The sequence below is a fragment of the Abramis brama genome (genome assembly GCF_963993115.1).
Source record: "Abramis brama genome assembly, chromosome: 21".
Taxonomy (NCBI): domain Eukaryota; kingdom Metazoa; phylum Chordata; class Actinopteri; order Cypriniformes; family Leuciscidae; genus Abramis; species Abramis brama.
Window position 1 is genome coordinate 32,887,076 of NC_139983.1, and position 26,696 is coordinate 32,913,771.

At 36.5% G+C, this 26,696-nt stretch overlaps 1 protein-coding gene across 1 annotated transcript in view; it reads left to right on the forward strand.

Annotated features, from left to right (window-relative positions):
- LOC311071869 (uncharacterized protein C14orf132) overlaps positions 1–13,573 on the forward strand; it is a 14,970-nt gene extending 1,397 nt beyond the window's left edge. Inside the window, exon 2 of the mRNA XM_084096448.1 lies at positions 11,143–13,573. Coding sequence (XP_083952574.1) covers positions 11,143–11,373 — 231 coding nt within the window. The 3' untranslated portion in view covers positions 11,374–13,573. The remainder of the gene's footprint in view (positions 1–11,142) is intronic.
- Positions 13,574–26,696: the final 13,123 nt, after the last annotated feature.

The window sequence follows — 26,696 nt, forward strand, 5'->3', positions numbered from 1 at the left end:
GTTTCTCTTACGTGTTTTTTGCGTTATGTTTTATTGCCTAGCTTGCCTCACGAACTAGTTTGCCAGCTGACCTCAGGTGTTGTGAGGTGTATTATCACGTAGTCCTGAGGGATATCAGACGACGCTGTTGACGTTGATTCTTGCGATTATCATGAGAACAGTTTTTAATATCTCACATAATTATCAGGACATAAATAAGCCTAACCTAGAGGTTGTAAATAGTGTAAACGAGCACAATTTGCAAACTATTATGATAAATTGCAATAATCATGTCTTCGGAGTCTATCTCTGCCTATTCCATGCCCGATGCAGGTACCGGTGTAGGGTGGGAGGTGGGGGGTGGAGGGGTATTTACGACAGTGCAAGTATTCCATAGCGACTCTAGGGGTCGCTGTTTGACAAAAACACAATTCCTTCACAGTGTGCCTTTAAAGTTAAAAGTGATTTTTCCACGTCCGTCACAGTGTGGACAGAGAGTGTGAACGAGTAAACGCTAGAAGAGAAATGCTCATTTTTAGACACTTCAGGCGTTTGGACTAAAAGAGAGATGTGAGATTGACCGTTGAAATGCACGTCAGACGCGGTTAAACAAATGCACCTATCGTTCTCCCGATGACTTTATGAATGAGACGATAACACAGGAGTGATTGCAGACGAGTGTGACACACTCCATCACCCCACTGGAGGAAAAATGACTCATGAATTGAATGCAGTGATAAACGCTATTGTTCACAAACTCTTTGAGACGTGCAGAAATAAACTCGACTCCCATGAGGCAGTTCAGCAACACGAGCGGACAGCAGGTGCTGAGTAATCACAGCTCTCCAGCACCATCACTCAGAGCGTGTCTCGCAGCGCCAGCGCTCACGTTTCACGCGGCAGGAGTGAATCTTGGTGTCAGTTCGGCCCCGGCGGGCACCAGCGGGGCATCAGCGGGCACCAGCGGGGCATCAGCAGGCATCAGCGTGGCACCAGTGACCCTCAGTGTCACTTTCCTCTGTGCTTGTTTACCACCGCCAGCACCAGCGGCACACAACACACAACACACAACACAATCACTGTTCCACACTTTAATCAGAAAGTGCATGTGCTAAACAACAACATCAGGGAATGAAAGCATATAAAAACATTAGTGTTTCACAAGAAAATGCTATTTCAGTCTTTCTACTACAAAATGGCATGTTTAATTCAGTGCATTACTTGCCATTTCTGTGTAATTATTTTGGAAATTTAAAAAGCAATTTAAATCTTAATTTTAAAAATCTTGGAAAAGTGTTATTTTAGTTTTTTTAGTTTTTTATTTACTATTATAGTTGTTATTACTATTTTGAATCAGGTTTTATTTTTTATAATTTCAGGTTTATTCTATTTTCTTTCTTTTTTTATTTCTTTTTTTTATTAGTTTAAAAAATATATTTAATTACATTTAAAGTTACATTTATTTTTATTTCAGTTTTAATTTTTATTTTTATTTCCAGTTAGTATTTTAATGCTTCAACTTAAACTTATTACATTTATTTAGGTAAAAAAAAATTCAGTTTTAATTTTTAGTTAGCAAACTTAGTGATTCAACTAGAAATTATAACATTTTATTTGGGTTAAATTTATTTATATTTCACCTTTAATTTTGTATCTAGTTATGTTTAGTAATTTTATTTATTTCCAGTTAGTAAGTTTAGTGTTTCACTTAAAATTATTTAATTTATTTAGGTTAAATTTACTTTTCACTTATTTCATTTATTTATAGGTTAAACATATTCATTTAAGTGCTTCAACTGAAATCTGAAATATATGGACACTTATAAATATGTCTTTATTTTCAAAACTAAAATTTTATTTTAGCATTTCAAAATAAAAATAACTTTCTTTTTGTCAAATGTTTCAATTGCAAAGTCCGTTCATGCTTCCAAATGAGTAAATGATCTAATGCAATGGCATTCATACATTATTAATTCGCCTTGCGGTCACTGTACAGTGTACAGTAATGTAGGGGTCATGTAAACTGATGCATTTCATGCTGTCAAGTTTATTTATGAGCTGACCATGAATCCAGCGGCTGAAAAATGAGAACGGAGTGCCATGAGAACAGGAGTTGCTTGCTTTAGTAATTTATGAATTGTATTTCAGTGGCGTGATGTTTGGAGACTGTTTACTTCGAGCTAAAAGCACCTGAGGTTTGATTTTACATCTCATTTTACACCGTCCACATTCATTACATAAGCACTCAAGGCCTCATTTATACTTTATTTGGCTAGAAGCTCATATCACAAACACTACATTAACATATGAAATGTAAATACCATGGTAAATAAAATTTTAAAAAGATTTAAAAAAAACTGTATCACATCTGAGGTATTTATTTATTTTTTTACCCCAGAAGATTTTTGGTTTGTGTTTATTACGGTAAACTTAGACCTTTTTAAGACCGATAAAGTAAACTTAAGGAATAAACAGAATGAAAACACAATATATAGGTCAATAAGTTACATAAATGTAAACGTCTAGGGAGAAACACGAGTTGTATGAGCAACACTTCAGAGTTTGAAAACAACAACTTCCAACAGATATCCATTACTTTTTCATTCATTTTACAAAAAAAAAAAAAAAAAACAGTAACTTGAATACCTTCCATCCACTAGAATATTGAAATAACTATTTTATAATTTATAATTTACTGTTCCTTCTGAGCATACTGCTCAAAAGTGCTGTTCTTCCTCAGTATGTCTGTCTTGTTTTCCATTACAAATGTCTAAAGATTCTTAAATCAAAATATATTTATTGGAGATGCAAAATTACATGACATATAAAGTCTTGTTCTCTGTGAAATTGGTCAAAATGGAGCGAGTTTGTGATTAAAACAAGAACAAATAAAATAAAATAAAACAGCTTAATTCAAAACGAAGTTTTCATAACTCATTAACAGAATAATATACTGGATTTGTTCATGTTTTAAGCATAAACGCACATAATTTATTAAAAATAAACAAAAGTTAAATTTTTTTTTTTTTTTTTACAAAAACTCATTTTACATTTGCATCTCACGTAAATGTATCTTGATATAAAAATGTTTAGATATTTGTTCTGGAAAAATAACTGCAATGCAATTCAGCATGCAACATTTAATGACAAAACTTCAATAATGCCATAAGATTTTCTGCTCTGATTTAAGACCTTAATTTGTTTAAGGGGCGAATTAAGACTTTTTAAACCCTATTTATAATGTTTACTGTTTATATTATTAAAAATGCTTTTATATGTATTCATTTATGTCATTATTTTTATACAAAATTAAGCATTTTTACACCCAAATTCTCATTAATGTAATGCAAAATTAAATTTTTAAATTAATTTTAAATCTTTATCATGATAGTATTTGTTTTACTACATTTACTATATGCAAATTTTAAACTTTTTTAAAAAAACAGTCACAAATGAGTCAATAATTGTCATACAGTAAGAGTATAGAGCTATAAAATTAATTTGGAGAGCAGTTCAGATCCTGTAATGAGGAATATTCAAGCTCATATTGAGAAGTCTGAATTTTCTGACTTTGGTATCTCGAGTAAATCTGAGCATTGAGACATTACTGAGATCTCATCTGAGAAGCGGTAAATTGAGCGGTAAATTACCTGCGCACTAACGCCTGTAAAAGCATCCCATAATGACAAACTGAAGGAAATAGAGTCATTATAGGCCAGCAGGAAATGGAGTTATTATTCCCATCATATTCCTCTCCTCTGATTCATACGATTGTGGAGTTAATAGAATCAGCGAGAGCTCTGTCGAGTCACGGCGGCGAAACATCAGATTCACAGCAGACCTTCCCACAACGTCAGACGCTTTTCATTCACACACATGAATAATGGATAGAACATTCATAGATATGAGCTTCACGGGTTCTTGTTGTTGAGTCGTGTGCCGGTCTACTTCAGGATTCATCTAATCTTTCCTTTTAAGACTGTCCTATTTGGCAGATATTTTTCATTGACCTGCCATTGAGACACTTTTAACCATCCCATCAATTTCCCAATTGAATAATTAGTTTTTCAGCGGGCTGCATATATTTCATGATGTTAAAAGATTACGTGAGTAAAATCTAGCGCATAATTCAGTTGAAAAATGCTTTTCTAGCAATTTTGAGCCAATGAAAAGTGCAGCAACACTGACAAAAGTGTTCAACTTATCCTCCGTTTTCACTGATGATGCACAGGATATAAAAAAGAAATTCTTGAAAACATAAGCATATTAAACAATAGGGCTGGGTATTGACACAAATTCCACAATTCAATTCGATTTAGATTCACAAGCTTGCAATTCGATTCGATTCCGAATCGATTCAATTCAATATTGATTATTTTGGATATCAGGTACAATACATGGCAAATTTCCTCAAGGAAAGCAAATCTTTTAACTAATGCTGTAAACTATGGGAGTCAGTTGTAGCCTATAGGCTTCATTAGCCTACTATAATATTGAAGGAAAAATTAACTGATTTGTATACAAACACTTAAATTACACTTTTATTTATTTTTATAATAATAAAGTTATATGAAATATAAACATTGAAATGGTGGCTGTCATAAAAACTTGCCAGATTCATTCAAATATGCATTAAATATTGAAGAACATTAAACATTATAATGAATATGTAATATGGTCCTTATATTAAGCAAAATGCTCCTCTCTAGAGTTAATTTTTCTAGCTGACTAACGAGTTTATGGTCACTGGATATGGTTTTTCTGAGGTAAATGTGACGTTACATGACATTGTTTACAAGCTGTTTTACTGACGTCTTTCCACGGTTGAAACACTGATTGAGCGATTCCATGTCACATGATACGGACTTCGATAAGTTATCTTTTAACACACTTTCAGATGCTCATTCATGTTTATTTCGCGCTGTAACTGGTGTTATTAAGGCAGAAGAGAAGATCATGTGCTTCTCTTGAGCTGAGCCAGAGCGATCTCACGCCACAGCGACAAAACGGTAAAGCGGTTTATTGTAATTAATTACAATAATTTGACGTAATTTGAAATCTGAGACTTTGTTTCATATCAATAGTAACAAAGCACAAAGATTATTACGATTTATTGGATGGGATGCGCGCTACAATGTTCCATTCATTCATCAACTGAAAACAGCATGACTAATCGATTATTGGGATTTAAGAATCAATATCGGTTCGTAAAAATGAGAATCGATTAAAATCGAGAAATCGATATTTTTTACCCAGCCCTATTAAACAAGCACGACTATCAGAACTGATCTCTGCCATATTCGAAGGATAAACCACATCTGCATGAAGCTCTGAAACTGATCTTATTCCCTGGAAAAGTTCCTGATGCTTCACAGATGTGTCGCATGGCCTCTGTCTGACTGAGCTGATGTGATTTTCAAGAAAATATCACTTTTACCCTCAAACCTCGTTTCCTCTTGTAGTGGAAGTCGGTCATGTTGTGGCTTGAGGTCTGTTTCCATCTCTTCCACTTCCCCGCTCTAGTCTCCTGTCACAAACATCACAACGCCTCACTGGAGATCCTGCTGTTGATCAAGTGAGGTTGAAAACTACACCTTCTGCAAATGAAATTGCCGTAATAATGGCTTTCCAATCACAGATGATGAAAAAGATGAGCCTAAAGTGCTCTTATTTTCCCCGAAGAGAAAGACTGTACAATTAAAATGCACAAAGTTTTATCAACTTTCCTGAACTCCCTGAAACAACATTGTAGTCTCGAGTTTCTTCCGGGAACGAACACGTCACAATATTCCTCATTTAAATAATTCATACGCAGAATAAAGGGGCGGGGCCTGGTTGAGTTAGTTAGTAGTGTGTTAAACTGGCGGTTATGGAAAGGGGCGGGACATTTCCCAAACACACTCAAAGCGCTCGACCAATCACAACACACTGATCCAGCCGACCAATCAGAGCACAGTGTGCTTTTCAGAAGGAGGGGCTTCATAGAGACAGGAAGTAAACAGAGCGTTACTGACAGACTGGGAAGAGAGGAGCTGCAACAATGGAGAATATGAGGAGAATAATCAACATTCAGGCAGGAAAACCTGTTCTAGTAGAGCCTAAAACATAAAGGGCCCTATCATACACCCGGAGCAATGCAGCGCCAAGCGCAATGCAAGTGTTTTTTGCTAGTTTCAGCCCGACGCAGTTATCATTTTCATGTCCTGCGCCACGTTGTTTAAATAGTAAATGCATTTGTGCGCCCATGGGCTGCTGGTCTGAAAACCAGGTGTGTGTTCTGGCGCATTGTTGGCGCATTGCTATTTTGAAGCAACTGAAATAGACTGAGCCATTGACCAACTGAAACCTGCTCTAAAGTCAATGGCGCAATTTTTGTTATTTAAAGAGCGCGTTAGAAATGTGCACCTATAGGCGGGTCCACAACACGCGTACACTCTGCTTATTACACACACTCTGCTTATTACACACACAGGGACACACAGCAGCACACAAACATGCCAAATATTAAAATTAAAATGATTACAATGTGAAAGATTATTATTGTGTACATAAAGATATGGTGAATCCGGCTTGTCCTGTAGATGTTCTGCTTGCGCACTTTTACCTCGCGCACGGGCAGATCCGTTTGCGCTCTGGAGACGGCTTCGGTCTTTCTACTATCAAATTCCGTCATGTAAATAGCGAATCTGCCATGGCGCGAGCGCAACTGGCATTTAAAGGGAATGGGAGATGAGACTCTGATTGGTTTAACGCACATAAATCCCAAAACACACCCTCATTAAGAGAATAGGAACAACCCTTTTAGATCATGCACCGGGAGCGCCAACCATTTTTCCCGTCGTTAAACTAGCAAAAGTGGATTCGGACATGACCTAAGTACACTTGCGCACTGCGCTTTAGACCATGTGCTTAGATCGTTAAAATAGCGTCCCAAAGCCTTAAAAGGGCATAATAGGTCCTCTTTATGCTAGCATTCTATCAGCCGTAGTGTTATACGCTCTTACACGTCACTGCATGTTCTGTCCAGGTCTCGCTGCCCTGAAATGACCGTTTCCCCCTGAAACAAAGGCTCAGTCGTATCTGAGCATGACACTGGGAATCAGGTTTAGTGTGTGTGTGTTTGCTAAGAGCTCATGCAGGAGAACACGACACCTGCTCAAGGCTTTCCATCACATCCCTGTCCACTTCTTTACGCCACAGGCTAATGTTCTCCTGAAAGTCACAGCAGCATCTTGGTCAAAACACATTAGAGAGGATAACAGGTTTGAGAGGTTTAAACTCATTTACATAAGGCAGAACTAATGTGCATATTCTTTAAGTAAAGTCATGATGCAACATATACAGTGGCCACTTGAGTCACTCTTAAACACTTTCTTTGATATATTTCTCTAATACATTCAGACATTAAATGTGACTTCAGTGTCCACATACTTTTTGGGGCTGCTGTATTTTCCACTCGAGTAATTCAGTACAAAAGTAGGTCAATTATATTGGAAAAGCTCATTAGCATGATGGAGAGCTGAATGGTGTGTGGATTTAATTCACATTAAGAGCTGAATAGTGACGGCACCTCTGAAATAAATGTATTTTTCATACGGCTGTAATGAGGCTTTTGTTCAAAGCTCTTTCCACTGCCGTCTGTCCGTCATGTGCGAGTTACATTTCTATTCCAGCTTTAAAGGCTTAAATTTTGAAATTACATTATAAAACTGTGAGTGGGTGTGTTTTATAAAGAACAGGTTTTAATGTTGAATCTCCATCTCTATTTCTTACAGTTGTGCATGAATAAAATATTGTTAGTTTTATTAATAATGCATGCTTAAAAAGAAAACACATTAGTTTGTAATTTTGCAAAACTTTTTTTAATGCTTTTAGTTAACAATAATTAACTGTTCTGATGAAATACACAAATCCATAGTAGTTTGTATATAAATATAAGCTTCAGACAGTCACATTTCCATGCAAATACGTATAAAATATACATAAATACTTGTTGATTTTTCTCAAGTACTACAAACACAACTTTCTTAAGGGTTAGTTCATCCATAAATAAACATTCTGTCATAATTTATTCACCTTCGAATAATTTATTATTTACACATTTTAACCTCACCAGTTACCGTCCTTCACGAGCAAAGCGATAGTGGTTTGGATTTATTTACTCATGCATTTATTGATCGTCTGGTAGAATCAATAAAGTACAGACAGTGCCGTGCGCAGCGAGGTGAACGTTCACGTCCACTGTGAGGTGTAAACACAGAAGCGTCTCAACATTAACATGAGACAAATGAGCAGAGTTTGTGTATCGCTCATCAATACTACACTTCTACAGTCTGACCTTTCAAAATAACTGAGTGCTTTTTCACCAGCGCTGGTTCTGAAACTATTTTTTCCATTCATTTTTCCCATAGAGCTTTTTAAAAAGCTTTCTTTTTTTTTGTTAAAGCGTTTAAAACCATGAACCAAACCAACCAGCTACAAGGTGAATCACAACATTACAAACTTGATTTAAAGGCACACTATGCAAGATTTGTACCTTAATATAACAGCTTCGAAATCATTTCGATGGTAAACAAACTCGTAGTAGAGCGAATCATCCCGATAGCAAAGCAGGGGGGGACGTCGCTGGCAAAACCAGCAATGCAGGTTTGAGAGGTGGCGCCCCGACAAATCTCGTGAGAATCACGGCTTGCTTTACGGCACGACATCACATACATCAACAACATATGAAGCAGACTCTATGGAAGACGCTAGCACGCATTTCAGACGTGAATCATAATAGAGTCGACGAAGAAAACAAAGAAAGCGCGGTCGGAAGAGTGCAGAGACGGCTCTGCGTGAGTGGCATTTACGACAGTAATGTTAAATACAAGTACTCCACAGCGACTCTAGAGGGCGCTGTTTGAGAAAAATGGAGACTGCATAGTGTGCCTTTAAAACACAAAAGTATTTGAAAATCGGACAGAAAACCAAGACTGTGTGCTCAACAGCATTAATGAGGGAAAGACCCATGAAGCATTAAAAATGACTAAATTTGTTGAGTATAGAAACTATGTTTTAAGTTTATTGCAAAATATGCAGATAGACAGCTCTTTAGGAGAGATTTCCTTGCCACCACTCTGATTGGTGGAATTTTCTGTACTGCATCATGGGTAATGTAGTTTTCTCCAGAAATTCCTCGGTTAAACAGGAATATTTAAAAAAAATAATTTGATATAATGCAAACAGACGGCTTCAACAAAGGCAAATACCATCGATTAACAACCTCAGTAAGGCTGTCTTTAAAGGTTTATAAGTTATCGACTGTTGAACTCTATAGTATTGTGAGGTTTTGAGTGGTTACATTTAATATTGACTTGCTTAGCATATGCAACGCTTGCTTCATTAAAAAGTTTTACTCCTAATGAAATGAATATTACTTTTCAAAAATGCATTTAAATATTGAAGCACATGGTGTAGTTACAGCTATCTACCAGCAGGAGACATAATAACCAGTCAAACCTCCTCTCTCTATAGGATGAAGCACCTGTGGTTATTACGTGTGTGGTATTTATTTAGCCAAGGTGGAAAGGCTTTTACATTTACATTTATATTTATGCATTTGGCAGATGCTTTTATCCAAAGCGACTTACATTGCATTCAAGGTACACATTTACATTTTATCAGATCTTGCTTTCTCAGAAGCATCATACTGTACGTACAGTAGAAATGGGAAAGAAGCTTTTTTATCACTCCAGCAACCTGTGCTGTTGGGCTTTGATTGTCTCAACCAATAAATCACTCTAACTTCTCTCTTCCTAAATATTTATGGCACATTAATTAAGCCCCAGTTCCCTCTGCAGGACTCGCGTGCTTGTGTGTGAAAACACACTCGAGGCCACAGACACGCTTCTCATGAGCAACAGTTGTCATGAGACAGTTCTCCCTAACGGTGCCATTCAAAACAGACATGAAGATGCTCTGGGAAACATTGTCTGACAGAACAACTACATTCTGCTCGAATTTGAACATTTTCATGTTGATGTGCTTTGATGGTTCAACACATGGTTTGACTCATCAGCGTCAGGCTGTTTAATATGGAAGCTTGTTTCCGCCAAAGAATAAAAAATATGTGATTTTTTTACCTCATAATTACCTCACAAGTTTACGACAGAATTGCATGATATAAAGTCAGAATTGCATGCTATAAAGTCGCAATTGTGAGAAATAAAGTCAGAACTGCGAGATTTAAATTCTCAATTGTGAGATAAAATGTCGCAATTTTATTATCTGCCACAGCCAGAAACCAGCTTCCATAGTATAAATATATTCCTCACATGCAATACAAATGACAAACCCAACAATGTTATTTGTGGTGTTTGCTAAGGCAAGTATCACCATCAATAAATAATGATTGCATTTAATAGCCACAGAATAAAACATTTTACAAGATAATTGATAAAAGTCAGAATTGTGATATAAAAAAAACACCTAGGTTTAGTGATGTGATCAAAGTAAAGATGCATCCGATGCTAAATTTCTCTGCAGATACCGAAACCGATTATTCAGAATGATATCTACCGATAGTTTGATTTTCTTAAAGAATAAAAACTCTACAAAATAACGCTGTAAACTTTACTGGGAACCCTCTCATTTGGTGCATTACTATAATATTAGAGGTTAAAATTAACACTAAAACAGAGCTATTATATTCGACTGGTATTTAGTTTCAGACATAGAAATGACTCAAATAAATGTTTTTCCATCCCGTTTTGATTGACAGGATCTAATCAGCCCTCATCATTGGTTGTTTTTAAACAATCGGCCAATGGTGAAAATAATTGCTTTTATTGGCCGATACCGATTATTGGCCGATCTATCGGTGCATCTCTAGATCAAACTTCAGCAAAACAGGTGAAAAAATCATATTCCTTGCATTAAAGGAACGCCCACATAGGAACACCCTAGCAACTGCATAGCAACCACCCAAGCCACCGCAGTCACCCAACATAGTTGAAAAATCTACGTAAAAACCTTGTTGAAAACCTTACGCATACCTTAAAAAAAACGTTATTGATTTAGTTTATTTATATTTATAGCAGCTCTAGATAAAACAGTGATGTCATCGTCCAGCTCAGTTCAGGTCTCATGTAAAGCGTGACATTGCTCAACTCTGTCTTTCAGCTTCCGATGATGAGCGGCGCTTTCATGGATGCGTCTCCGGTGAACGACTGCAGCACAGAGCACTCGCTCTTCAACTCGACCGCGAGTGTGAACGCAGCGCCGGCTCCCTCCGCGCCGACACCGCAGGAGGAGCAGCGCGTGTCCAGCGACGCCGTCTGGCTTTGGATCGCCATCATCGCCACCATCGGCAACATCGTAGTGGTTGGAGTCGTTTATGCTTTTACCTTCTAAGGATCAATAGAAGACTTTTTGTTTTCTTTCTCTCCACCATCCGGAGACCTGCAGCCTCACATGCACGTGTGGGACGAACAGTAGTGGCCTTCGCCATGTTTAACTCGTTTCGCTTGAAACGGGCCTCGCAACTGAAGGGAAAAAAGCCTCGTCACCCGCAGCACACACACACCAGGGTCTGAAATTAACGTGGGATTAGGCCAAAAATGCCACCAAAGTTCATTCAAATTAGAGATGCACAATATATCGGCCACCATATCGGTATCGGCTGATATCGGTTCATTAATGTTATAGTTATCGGCCCGATAAGAAAATTTGGCCGATATATTAAAGCTGATAAATAATGGATTATGTCCTTCAGCTGAGACACTTCAGATGCGCACTGTTCATCATGATGATTATGAATTGCTTGAAATATGATTGGAATCACTTCAAAAAAGGAAAATACAGTTCAGTGCAACATGCAGCGCAAGTCTGTCATATCGGCTACATAAAATTATAATGAGAACATCATAGTTGTGTGTTTGGAACATGGATTTTAATGGTGAGACTTCTGTTTTTGTAATCAGGCTCTCAAAAATTACATAAAAATGTGGATTTAGATGTATCGGTTTATTAATTTATTAATATATCGGTTATTGGCTTTCAAATATAAAGAATTATCGGTTATTGGTCAAAATTTTCAAATCAGTTCATCCCTAATAAAAATTAATCCATAATCCAAGATATGGTGCAAAAAAATGTCTCCGTATAAGTTATTGTTTTATAAGCAGTACCAAACAAGCAAAAGTGCATTTTTCCCGAATATCAGCACATTTGCAAATGTGATATTGATTTTATACAACAATAAACAAAAAGTTAATAGGCTATTAGGCGACTTACATTTTAGACACAATATTTTCTCTTTTTCCTCTATTTTGCCAACGAAAATGTGCGTGTCTCTGAGCAACATTGTTTCGGTTTTGTTACTGAATGAATCCATGCTTTTTAACGAATCGTTCTAATGAATGACTCGACGACTCACTTTGTGTTCTGCTTTGTCCCTTAATTAATCAACGAATGGTTTCACTGAATGATTCAATGGCTAACTCGTTACGACAATGATTTGCAGCCACCTACTGGCGGTTTTTGTATCGTTTAATTTTAGCTGAGGGATGAAGACTGAATGCTGTTTTTGTTTTCGTTTGTGATTGTAACAATAGTTCTGGTTAAAGAGATAGAATGACTATAAATATGGACTATGAAGAGCAAAATATGAGTTACATTGTAAATATAAAAGATTAGGGCTGTCAAAATGGCTGAAAAACTAAATTCGAATTTTATACTTAAATATTATTAATGTTTGAATTGTATTAGAATTTAAAAGCCATAATTTCAGTTAGGGGGAAAAATCTTTTGGCTTGTCTCCTGAGACCACAAGAGGGCGCAGTGAGCATTAAATTGTTTATTCAAATGTTTATTCTCCAAATGTTTCTTTGAAATGGGCCTAAAAAAATGCAAAAGGGCGCCTGTGGGGATGAATCAAAGAATTAAACTCTGCTGGTCGAATGCAGTGAGCGTCATTTTGAAACATTAAACAGCAGTGGCATTTATGTGCAGCATCAACCAGGGTTATTTTAGTCAACTAAAACTAAAAACATAACACTTTAGTTACTTAAAATCAGTGTTAAGTGAAAAAACATCTATAATTTCATACAATAATTTCATTTTCGCCAAGATTTCTTATTTTAATTTACTTTAACATTAACAATTTTTTTTAACACAACCAAATGTGAAATTTTGAAATAGAAAGACTGAAATAGTATTTTCTAATAAAACGTCGACCGAAAATGTGTAACTTTTATTTAATTCTTTTGTCTTACAAGGTTTTGTTGGACTTTGTTTATTTGTAAAGCCTGTCTGTATTCATGGTGTAAAATGAATCAGGCTGGAGTGGAAATTATAGAAAATCTGTAGAAAGTGGAAGCTCAGTTTGTTGTGTATTGTATTTAAGAGAACCGTCTTTATTTTTCAAAATGAGAGTTGAATGATGCTGTTTCTGTAGTAACCTGAAAAATGCCATTTACTATTAAAATTTTAATAGCTAATATCCTTCAATTTCTCTGTCATCTATTTCCCAATCCGGAAACGATGCACAGATGATTATATCAGCGGCGACTGATGGAGTCAGTGATGATTTCAGACCTCGGCTGGATGAAAGATTAACCTGATATCCTCATTATGAGCTCATATGAATATGATGTTTTTCTTTTTAACAAGCTCTTTTTATACACAACAGTGGCATCTGGATCAATCTGAGCTGTCACTCAAATGAGATGATATCACTGTCCACATGCATTATAGATCATTTAGATTAACATCATTTCCAAACCTCCCAGGATGCATCTGTGCTGACAGCTCGTATGTTAAATGAGACCATAAGTACCAAGCTTTACCAATACAGACCGTCAAACTCCGAGCAAATCTGGTCAGCAAGTTTCTGTGCATAAAACAACATCTAAAACCATCTGTTATCCTTCCCCGTTTAGCTTGAATAATCTAAAACCCTCTCATATCATCAGTTTGATGATAATTATGACAGTGGTTGATTTGCCATATTGCAACATTTTTTCGTCAGTTGTAGTCGTGAAACTTCTGCTAGAAAAAGTACTGAAAAAAGAAACTCTGAATGTGTCCATCTCTAGGTTCTTGCATACGGATGATTCATTAAAGCTGTCAGATTCATGTGCTGATGCTACAAATTCATCTCAGTCCGTTGGGTTTAATTATATCCAGAAAAATACAGGAAAACCTGACGAAACAAGACATGAAAACTAACAGCCAAAACACACATAATCAGCTCATTAGAGGAATGAACATGTCAAACTAAACAACAAGAGAGAGAATAAATAAGTAAAAAAGAAGAAATGTCTATTTAATGTGATGATGTCTTTTATAATCACCACCTTTGGTTGGTTAGGGTTTCTTAGGCAGAGGTAGGTAAGTAAATAAATCAATAAAAATTAATAATCATTAAAAATGATTAATAAGTGTAATGTTCAGACAGAAGATCTATGGACTGTTACTTGATGTCATCCAGCAGGTGGCGCTGATGCTTAAAGAATTAACTTTAATCAACATAACCTAAAGCCTGAATGATTGATACTGATCATAACGATTTAAATGATTGACAGTGATAACAATGATAATGGTTAATGATGGAAATAACTATTGCAAACAAATGCTGAATTAAGGTGTAATTTGACTAATAACAGTAATGATGATTTGAAGAAGTAAAAGCACTTCAAGGAACAGTTTATCCAATAATAATAAAAAATGTCATTAAATATTATTTGTATTATTTGAATATTATTTGTAATGAAATATGATGTCATTATATATTTCTGTCATGTTTTAAACAGAAAACACAACAGAATATGATTAAGGAACAGCATGACATATAAAATAACTCATGCCGTCTCAAACACGTTTTTCTTAACAAAAGAGAATGTTGAAAAATGTTCATGTGGCTCTTTCTCATATGAAAGTTCACGGTGATCATGACTGTAAAGCCCGAAAGAGGACAAAAACACCATAAAAGCATCATAACAGTGGACCATAAAAGTCACTCACTATATTTCAAGTCTTCTGAAGTCGTATGATGCTTTGAGTGATAAAATTAATCTTTAAAGAGGATATATTATACCCTTTTACAAAGTCTTAATGATGTTTTAGGCTCTACTAGAACAGGTTTTCCTGCTTGAATGTTGATTATTTTCCTCATATTCTCCATTGTTGCAGCTCCTCTCTTCCCAGTCTGTCAGTAACGCTCTGAAATGTCCCGCCCCTTACCATAACCGCCAGTTTAACACACTACTAACTAACTCGACCAGGCCCCACCCATTTATTCTGCGTATTAATTATTTAAATTAGGAATATTGTGACGTGTTCGTTCCCGGAAGAAACTCGAGACTACAATGGAGGCGTTTCAGGAGTTCAGAAACACTGACACTGATATAGAGAAGAACTGGAGCTTTTTCATGATCAAACAGCAACATTACACACTAAAGAGAGAGGATCATGGAAAATAGCATGATGGGACCCCTTTAAATATGCAAAACAACCACACACATGTTTAGAAAGACATGAGGGTGAATAAATAATGACAGAATCTTCATTTTTGGCCATCATGTTTTCATCATGACATTAGAGAGTTTGTTTATGTCCACTTACATAACGGTGAGTGTGATGAGTGTGTCTGTGTAAACTGAATTGACATTTCAACCATTACAAACTCTTCCGGACAACCATATGCAGATTACCAAATCAGCAGAGGAAAACTGATTACAACATCTGATCTACTCACACACACAGAAGAGACTCTGTTACTATATGAAGAACTACCATGGTACGTCCACAACAACTACACACTCTTAAGCCCTATTGGGACGGGATTAACTTTACCAGGGTAGATGGAGTAGTGTAATTTCACCACAGGATGTCTGTAATATTAATGGCCAATTCGCACTGGATAAGAGATCTCAGTAAACTAGCAGAAGTGGGAGAGTAACTCGATTTACACACCGCCGTCACTCCTGTCGTCATGTGTGTGTTACGCTGCTTCCTGATATCACGTGCGCAAACACATATAACCTATATTTATATATATATAAAACAGTTATGTCCGGTCGAACGATGTATTAATGAACTTCAGATTGGATTGTGTTGGTAATAGGCACTAACGCTAAAAGATGTTTCGTTCTTCTAACAAGTGCTGTCGATCTTCTCTCTGATCTGATGGTGTGTGTGAAACACTTGAGTTTTGCCACAGACTCGTCCCAGCGACTAGAACACAACTGATGCTTTTTCAAGTGTCTCCATACTTGGAAAAACCGCGGAAAACTACTTTTAAACACGAAATGACTAAATATTTACATAAATATTTACAGCGGGTCTATTCGTACGGGATTAGTATCACCTGAGGTCATTTTCACTGAAGGTAGAAGTCGCCGTAATCTTTACTGACATTGTCCGACATGATCACTGAGATGCACATTCGGACGGGACTAAAATCACAGAGAAGCTCTGGTAATCATTACTTTACCCGACCTCTCCACGTTACACTAGTCCCGTCCGAATAGGGCTTTAAGCCCTACAGGACTAGTTTAACATGGAGAGGTGGGGTAAAGTAAAGTAAAAAAAAAAGTAGTTTTCCACGTTTTTTCCAAGTATGGAGACGCTTGATAAAGCATCAGTTGTGTTCTAGTCGCTGGGACGAGTCTGTGGCAAAACTCAAGTGTTTCACACACACCATCAGATCAGAGAGAAGATCGACAGCACTTGTTAGAGGCACGAAACATGTTTTAGCGTTAGTGCCTATTACCAACACAATCCAATCTGAAGTTCATTAATACATCGTTCGACCGGACATAACTGTTTTATATATATAAATATAGGTTATATGTGTTTAATAACCCCTCCCACGTCTGATAGTTTTACTGAGAAATATTATCCTGTGTGAATTGATATAATTTATATTACATTAATATTATTAATATCATTAATATGATACCATTAATATTCCAGACGTCCTGTGGTAAAATTGCATTACTCCATCTACCCTTGTAAAGTTAATCCCGTCCGAATAGGGCTTTAGTTAGAAGGTAACCCTACCGAACCCGGATAAAACTCAGAATAAATATTTTTTTACATTGCAAATGTGAGTGCATATACAGTAATGCTACTTGTCCAAAAAAAAAACTCCTACTCTTCCACAAATATTATATATATCATATGTGGTTTTGAAAAACATAGGATTTTAGAACCATAGGTTTTACTTATGCATTACCAAAAATAATAAAAATTAAAATAAAAACACCATAGGATTTACTTATGCATCACCATGCTACATGCCAAAAATAATACAATTTAAAAATACACCATAGTAATACCATGGTAGCATGTAACAAAAACAAGGTAATGGGTTGCATAGGTTGGTTAGTTTGAGATGTTCATGAGTGTGCTGTGGAAACTTCTCCTGGAGGTTTGGTTGATTGTGCTGAGGTCTGGAGAGCTGGCAGACTCTTATTGTGTTAGCAGGAGTTCAGCCAGAGACAGACGGCATCATAAATCATTATGCTGAAGAAAGCAGCTTCACACCAGACTCCATGCCGTCCAGACATGAGCACGTTCAGCGGTCACACCCATATAATGCATTTCAAGCATGTTCCTGGACTTTAAAAAGTGACTCTGTGGCTTTGAGTGATGGGGAACGTCTCAGAAAACTAAAGCAGATACAGTTACTGTTTCATTCGTCTGGACAATATTTCAATTCTGAATGCATTTTTTTTTATTTCCATGGATATCAAGTTTTTAATGTTTATATGTCTATTTTTTAATATGCTTTAAGACAAACCATGTGCAAATTTATAAGTTATTGCTGAGTATTTTCTCCTTAAAGCTGCAGTGGACCAAAGACAGTCTCAAAAACACGTTTTGAAATCGCTGGTGTTTCTGATGTCACAAACATGTGACCAATCCCGTCGCGTGTGGGCGGGGCTTTTCCACAGTTACTTTCTATGATGTTCAAAGTGTTTATACGGATGCTGATTGTTAGAAGGAGATGGTGAACGGGAACATGGTTTGTGTAACACTACTAACACATTATTAGCTGATTGATAATATAGTCAAGCAAAAGGCTAATCATATTCAAGGCTAATCATAATCAGCGGTATGTAAAACGCATTACAATTCTGATACATCGACTTGTATACGAGCCTGTATAATTCACTTTTCTTCTTCTTCTTCTGAATCAGTTTCTGTTTCAAACATATATGGCTGAATTAAACCAATATTTCCACTTGTTATTGTGTAGCGAATATTACATTATTTTGATTGAGTGGAGACGGGACTCATTTGCATATTCATTAGTCCGCGTATACTAAATGAAGCAAGAGTGTCGAGTTACATTCAAGCTATTTTAAAGGCATTAAGAACTTATTTTCACATTTTGATTATCAAAGAGGAGTTTTAAAGTCCCCATGAAATCAAACTTGATGTTTTTGGGGGTTTTTTAGTATGAATATGTTAGTCTTACTGTTATCTATAAGGTAGTGTGCTCCAAAACAATGACAAAATTTGCATTTAGAAGATTTAAAACTCTCACTTCTGCCAATATGGATCAATGATTTTGATGACATCACTGTGCACATCAGCTTGATCAGATTTTCTGTCCAATCAAATGCTCTGTAGAATCTGAAGCCCCGCCCCCTACATTATAAATAGACTAAAATCGGTCACTTGTTCACACATTTACTATTTTCTGCCTGGTGAATGGCACATAGTGCACTATATAGGAGATAGGGAACGATTCAAACGGCGTAAAAATGCTTTCCATTGGGGCGAATTAAGTCTCCTCTTCGGTCCAGAGACCTGACACACAGAGCCGATCATGTGATCAGACCAGAAAACGTATCGGATCCATTTGAATTCTGCACAGAATGCTGTATTTTAAAGCGATATAGAGGAGATAATGAGGAGAACGGTTAGAAATTAGAAAGAAATAGCAGATTTAAGGAGTTCAACGGCTCTGGCCGAGCTGTGATATAAACTAAGCGCTATTGGCTATTTTTAAAAAGGGGAGGAGCTGATTGATATGCCCCGCCCTCTCTTCCTGTTTCAGTGGAAATAATGTCAACACTTTGAATCAAGGCACTTCAGTGGGACTTATTCATTGCAGGGGGACTTTAAGTGATAGTATACAGGTGCTGGTCATAAAATTAGAATATCATCAAAAAGTTGATTTATTTCAAGAATTCAACTTAACAGGTGAAACTAATATATTATATAGACTCATTACATGCAAAGTGAGATATTTCAAGCCTTTATTTGTTATAATTGTGATGATTATGGCTTACAGCTTATGAAACCCACAAAATCAAAATCCCAGAAAATTAGAATATTACATGAAATCACACAGTAATTACACAGTGATACCATGGTCACTGAACCAGGTTTTGGTTCTTTTGGCAGTGTGGGCAGGTGCAAATCCTGCTGGAGAATGAAGGAAGCATGAAGTGCTCTGGAAATGTCCTGGTAGACGGCTGCGTTGACTCTGGATTTAATAAAGCACAGTGGACCAAAGTCCTCTTTTCTGATGAGAGCAAATTTTGCATCTCATTTGGAAACCAAGGTCCCAGAGTCTGGAGGAAGAATGGAGAGGCACACAATCCAAGATGCTTGAAGTCCAGTGTGAAGTTTCCACAGTCTGTGTTGGTTTGGGGAGCCATGTCATCGGCTGGTGTTGGTCCACTGTGCTGTCCACTCAACGCAGCCGTCTACCAGGACATTTCCAGAGCACTTCATGCTTCCTTCAGCAGACAAGCTTTATGGAGATGCTGACTTCATTTTCCAACAGGATTTGCACCTGCCCACACTGCCAAAACCTGGTTCAATGACCATGGTATCACTGTGTAATTACTGTGTGATTTCATGTAATATTCTAATTTTCTGGGATTTTGATTTTGTGGGTTTCATAAGCTGTAAGCCATAATCATCACAATTATAACAAATAAAGGCTTGAAATATCTCACTTTGCATGTAATGAGTCTATATAATATATTAGTTTCACCTGTTAAGTTGAATTCTTGAAATAAATCAACTTTTTGATGATATTCTAATTTTATGACCAGCACCTGTACTTATTTTCTGTTTTACTTCAAGTTTTAGCCAAAAAATGTTTTAATATATCTACAGTGAGGAAAATAAGTATTTGAACACCCTGCTATTTTGCAAGTTCTCCCACTTGGAAATCATGGAGGGGTCTGAAATTGTCATCGTAGGTGCATGTCCACTGTGAGAGACATAATCTAAAATAAAAAATCCAGAAATCACAATGTATGATTTTTTAACTATTTATTTGTATGATACAGCTGCAAATAAGTATTTGAACACCTGTCTATCAGCTAGAATTCTGACCCTCAAAGACTTGTTAGTCTGCCTTTAAAATGTCCACCTCCACTCCATTTATTATCCTAAATTAGATGCACCTGTTTGAGGTCGTTAGCTGCATAAAGACACCTGTCCACCCCATACAATCAGTAAGAATCCAACTACTAACATGGCCAAGACCAAAGAGCTGTCCAAAGACACTAGAGACAAAATTGTACACCTCCACAAGGCTGGAAAGGGCTACGGGGAAATTGCCAAGCAGCTTGGTGAAAAAAGGTCCACTGTTGGAGCAATCATTAGAAAATGGAAGAAGCTAAACATGACTGTCAATCTCCCTCGGACTGGGGCTCCATGCAAGATCTCACCTCGTGGGGTCTCAATGATCCTAAGAAAGGTGAGAAATCAGCCCAGAACTACACGGGAGGAGCTGGTCAATGACCTGAAAAGAGCTGGGACCACCGTTTCCAAGGTTACTGTTGGTAATACACTAAGACGTCATGGTTTGAAATCATGCATGGCACGGAAGGTTCCCCTGCTTAAACCAGCACATGTCAAGGCCCGTCTTAAGTTTGCCAATGACCATTTGGATGATCCAGAGGAGTCATGGGAGAAAGTCTTGTGGTCAGATGATACCAAAATAGAACTTTTTGGTCATAATTCCACTAAACGTGTTTGGAGGAAGAAGAATGATGAGTACCATCCCAAGAACACCATCCCTACTGTGAAGCATGGGGGTGGTAGCATCATGCTTTGGGGGTGTTTTTCTGCACATGGGACAGGGCGACTGCACTGTATTAAGGAGAGGATGACCGGGGCCATGTATTGCGAGATTTTGCGGAACAACCTCCTTCCCTCAGTTAGAGCATTGAAGATGGGTTGAGGCTGGGTCTTCCAACATGACAATGACCCGAAGCACACAGCCAGGATAACCAAGGAGTGGCTCTGTAAGAAGCATATCAAGGTTCTGGCGTGGCCTAGCCAGTCTCCAGACCTAAACCCAATAGAGAATCTTTGGAGGGAGCTCAAACTCCATGTTTCTCAGCGACAGCCCAGAAACCTGACTGATCTAGAGAAGATCTGTGTGGAGGAGTGGGCCAAAATCCCTCCTGCAGTGTGTGCAAACCTGGTGAAAAACTACAGGAAACGTTTGACCTCTGTAATTGCAAACAAAGGCTACTGTACCAAATATTAACATTGATTTTCTCAGGTGTTCAAATACTTATTTGCAGCTGTATCATACAAATAAATAGTTAAAAATCATATATTGTGATTTCTGGATTTTTTTTTAGATTATGTCTCTCACAGTGGACATGCACCTACGATGACAATTTCAGACCCCTCCATGATTTCCAAGTGGGAGAACTTGCAAAATAGCAGGGTGTTCAAATACTTATTTTCCTCACTGTATATAGTTAACGATAATAACCTTGGTACTTGCTTTCACGTTTGTCTAAGTGTGGACGTCTAACATTTCATCATGACATGTTTTGAAAGCCGCGATGTGCCATAAAACTTTCCACAGCTGAAGACAATTTGAAAACCACACTTTAAAAATATATCCCTGAACAATCCAGACACCAAATAAACACATTAAAATGTTCCATTCTGTTCGGTTATAAATAGAGCTACATTATAAATCAGCACAATTATAAAGATTACGCTATTGTGTGCAGTTTGCCCTTGTTTGTCTCATTTTATTTGTCGTTATCAATTAATTTTCATTAACAGAACAGAACAAATAATCATCATTTATTACACGTTTTAATGATTTTTCTCAGCTGCATTATACATCAACTGAAACAGTGCAGAGCTCATTATTGACTCATTAGAGAGTTTTTATTTCTGTCTTTGCTTGATAATTATTCATTTAAAATGATAGTTCACCAAGAAAATCAAAAGTCTGTCATCATTTGCTCACCCTTATATTATTCAAAACCACTTTTTTTCTTTACACTGTAAACATTTTTTTTCCCTAATTCAACTTAAAAAGCTAAAATCAGTTGCTGCCTTAAAATAAGTATAATCCAGCTGGTTGTACAAGTTTTTGTTTTGTTTTGTTTTTAATTTAGCCTAGTTAAATCATGCATAACATTAAAGTTAAATTGGTTAAATTATTTTGTGCAGTTAATGGGAAAACATACGTTGCCATGACTTATTAAATCACAAATTTTACAGTGTTTGCTGGAGCACATAAAGAAACATCAGTCTGAACATTCTGCTCTTTTCCGTTTATTAAAAGCAGATGTTTATTAGAGGCTGTCGAGATGTAAAAACGATACAACAAAAGCATCAGCGAAAAGCGAATGACAGAATTACTGTGTTTGGGTTAATTTTCCTTCGAAATGTCCTGAAGCTTTTGTTATGTCTGAACTACATCCGTTTAATCGTCTAGATTTTCATCTCCATTGTTTCATCACTGATGTACAAATATTCATGCAAGAACTACAAACTCACTCTATTAGCAGCACTAGCACTCATGTCAACTCTCATCGACTCTCAACGCGCACAAGATCTTTTAATCAAATGCATTTAAACAAAAAATTAACAATATATTAACCATTATTCAGCGTTTCATATTAAACTGCTTCATGCAACTTTGATCAGGTTTATAAACTGTCACTGCCATCCCCCTTTTTGAGCAGAGATGTGAAAAATCCCAAATTAAATGGTTGTAATTCATGAATGCTTTGGAATACAGACCTAAGTTTGGTCACTCAGCATATTATTGCAGAAGCAGAATCAAAGTTATAAAGTTATAGTTTACTGTAAGACAACAGTACTGTACTAAACGTTTTTTTTTTTATACAAAAAAATATATTTGACAAAATAGTATTTCCTCTAAAATTGCTATAAAATCAAAGCCATTTGTGACCCTGGATCACAAAACCAGACTCGAGTCGCACGGGTTTATTTGTGGCAATAGCCAACAATACATTTTGTGGGTCAAAATTATACATTTTTATTTTATGCCAAAAATCATTAGGATATTAAGTAAAGATCATGTTCCATGAAGATATTTTGTAAATTTTCTACCGTAAATATATAAAACATTTATTTCTGTGAGTGAATGCAGCACAATCGTGAACACAAATGAACAACTTTAAAGGCACAATATGTAACTTTTTTGCTTTAAAAATAGCAAAAATCACTATATCTATGTTATATATATATTTTTTTAGTTGTTTACTTACATTATCCCAACTGTTTCCAACAACTTTCAAACCAGGAGAAATTTTTATTTAATTCGAAGACACGGCACGTTTCTTTATTTCCGTTTTGTCGCAGTCAATGGCGTCATATTCGCGTTGTCCCTGGTTTCCGCTCGTGCTGCCATGGTAACCAGAGCTATGAACCAGAGCCGTCTGATAGTAACCAAGACGACAGACGTGGACCACTGTAGTTCGCAATGTCTATCTGCACGCTGTTGTTGTTTCGTTCAAACATTATGGACCATGGCACTTTGGATAAAAAAGGAGAACTAAAACGAGAATCAATATCAGCGCGGTGTTTTCGAGATGCCGAGAGCTCCCATAGACAGTATATAAACGAGAGCTCCACGTCCGAGACTTCGACCGCTCCTACATGTACTTTATTAAACAGGTGAGCACATTTACATAAAACTAATCAATGTTATATAGTTCAACAATGATAAAATGTCAGAATATGATCTGTATGTTATTCTAATGTTGATCTAGTTTACTGCTAGTCTCATACAGACAGACTAATACATACATTTCAACACATTCAAATGCAGTTTAGTGTGCTAGTGTAATGTTAGACCAAGTGAAACAGCGCTGCGTTACCTCACAAGTTTAATTTGTCTAATAAACTGACCTGTGAGTAGTAATTCTGCGTGTAGTTCGGTAGAATGAAATGTCCATATTCCTTTTATATCCGCGGGACTCGCGTCGCGTTTGGAGCGGTTTGGAGCTGATAGCTGTCTCTTAGCAATCCCGAACTGCTTCATATCACAGTCATGATAAAAACATTGATGTATTCAGTCATCCATAAACATTATTAGATCGGTCGGCTTGACGTTGACGACAAGATCCATAATTCTTAGCAAATGTTGCGTCATCAAACTACGCCTTTGTTATTGTAAATAGGTTAGCGACCCCTAGTGGAGAAAAAATTCCATACTGTACGTTTAAAGGAGATTTTCTCAATGTTTAGATTTTTTTGCACCCTCAGATTCCAGATTTTCAATAGTTGTATCTCGGACAAATATTTTCCTATCCTAACAAACCATACATCAATGGAAAGCTTATTTATTCAGCTTTCATGTTATGTATAAATCTCAGTTTCTGAAAAATTGACCCTCGTGACTGTTTTTGTGGTCCAGGTTCACTTATGTCTAAACAAGTTGTGTTCCAAATTTGACGTTGATATCAGAAAAATGTAAGACTTTTTTAGGCACTATACCAAAAACAGACACCGGGCGATGACCATTTAATTGAATTTTTTCTCCTGTAACAAATTAATATTATTAAATATATTAATATTACATTTTCTGTCACAATATCATTTCTATCACAAAACAGTCGCCAAATATGAGTCTCATACCTTTCCGATGAAATGAAATTTGTCAAGATTAGGGATATGTTAGGATGATACCTAATTTATGATGATTACTAAAATATGTGATGGGGGAAAAAAGGCACCAAGTGTCATCTGAGTGTCATCCATGGTAACACATTTGGTATGTGTGAAGTTTCCAGTCTGAGCAGTGAAAGTGACCCAACAGTCCCTAGTGACCCAACAGGAAGTTTACTTTTGAGCAAAACATCTCAGAATTTCCTACTGACATAATAAAACTTTAGCATTTTAACATGTTAACTCACATAAACATTTACACAACATGTTCACTGTGGTCAAGCATTTGTGTTTGTCAGCGATCCAAAGCACTTGTGATTCAAGATTGAAAATATGATTTCACTTTGGAAATCATTTCCATCTGCTCAATTTGCTAGATATGTCCAGTATTTCCTGGACATTCTTCTCTTATAGTTTTTGATGAAAGCACATAGCTCTGAGCTGATGTCCAATCCTTTGAATGTCACTGATACGCACTCAATATATTACAATTAAAATAAACATTTAACATCTAGCTTAAATATCCGTTCAGTGGTCTTACTGAAAGTGACCCTTCAGTGCCATAAAAATGCCTTCATCTTTCAATCAAAATGCAATAACCCACTTTTCCTTTTCCACTAGCATGATGATGATGGTGCGAGCAGGAGAAATCGCAAAAAATGTTGCACACCGTAAAACTAAAGCAAACACCGAAGCCCTACTTTTTAATACGTTCCTGGCTTCATTTCAATACAATGCTGTGTGTGCATGAAAAACTTGCTCCATCTTTTAAATGACTCCATTCCAGTAAGTAACAGACACTTTTCATGATCCAACCAATTCCCAGTGGATAATTAAGTCCGGACATTCATATTCTTCTTGATGAACATCCTTTTTAACTCATAAATAAATCAGACTACGGAAGCAAAAGTGATTTTGAAATGTGTTTCAATTTGACTAAGTATCTTTCTAAGGGAACAATGATGGAAGATCATAAATACTGATTATTAGAGTCTGAATAGCAAAAAAAATAAAAATAAACCAAACATTAAACCAAACATTGTCCTATAGTCAGGAAAAACCTTGACACGATTTACAAAACAATAAAAAGATTTCTATTAGAGCTGTCACAATTTACCTTGTGTCGTGTCGATTTAAGAGTAAAATAACAGAAGTGGCACATTCCCAGTTCATCTATGAACTGCAATATTAAAGTGTTTTATAAGTTTGCAAATTCCATTTAAACCATTTAAAAATCATGATATACCATAGTGCTATTGTGAAATCACAAAGTCTGCGATTCAATTAAATAAATATATGCACTGCGGGTTTAATTGTTTATATGTGTGCAGGTTACATGTTTCTCAGAGCGGCTCCGTTCACAGTAAATGCTGTTGTTTAGCTTTTAAATAATGTGCTTTTGGGAACGCATATATACTACAGTCTGAATGTTTATCATTGCATTATGTATAGTAGGAACTATAGTACACACCACAGTATGCAGTACTAGTACATCCTGAACACAGCAAATTTAATTTAATTTAATTTAAAAGCACAGTTTTGCTCACCTGATATTATCAGAGATACATTAGTGTGATTTGCATTAGTGCATATGCTTGTAATATATGCTTAGGGAAACCCTGGACATTGGCCTTAAATACAAGCTTAAATCTAAAAAAGGGTACAGCTGGGCAGATGAGGACAGGAACACAAAGCATTGACGATTCTTAAGGGAAACAGTTGGGCAACTAGGAGATAGTGGTGACAGAAGCGAGAAACAGGGCAGGCAGGGAGGAACAGGAACAGCAGAAATTTCAGACACT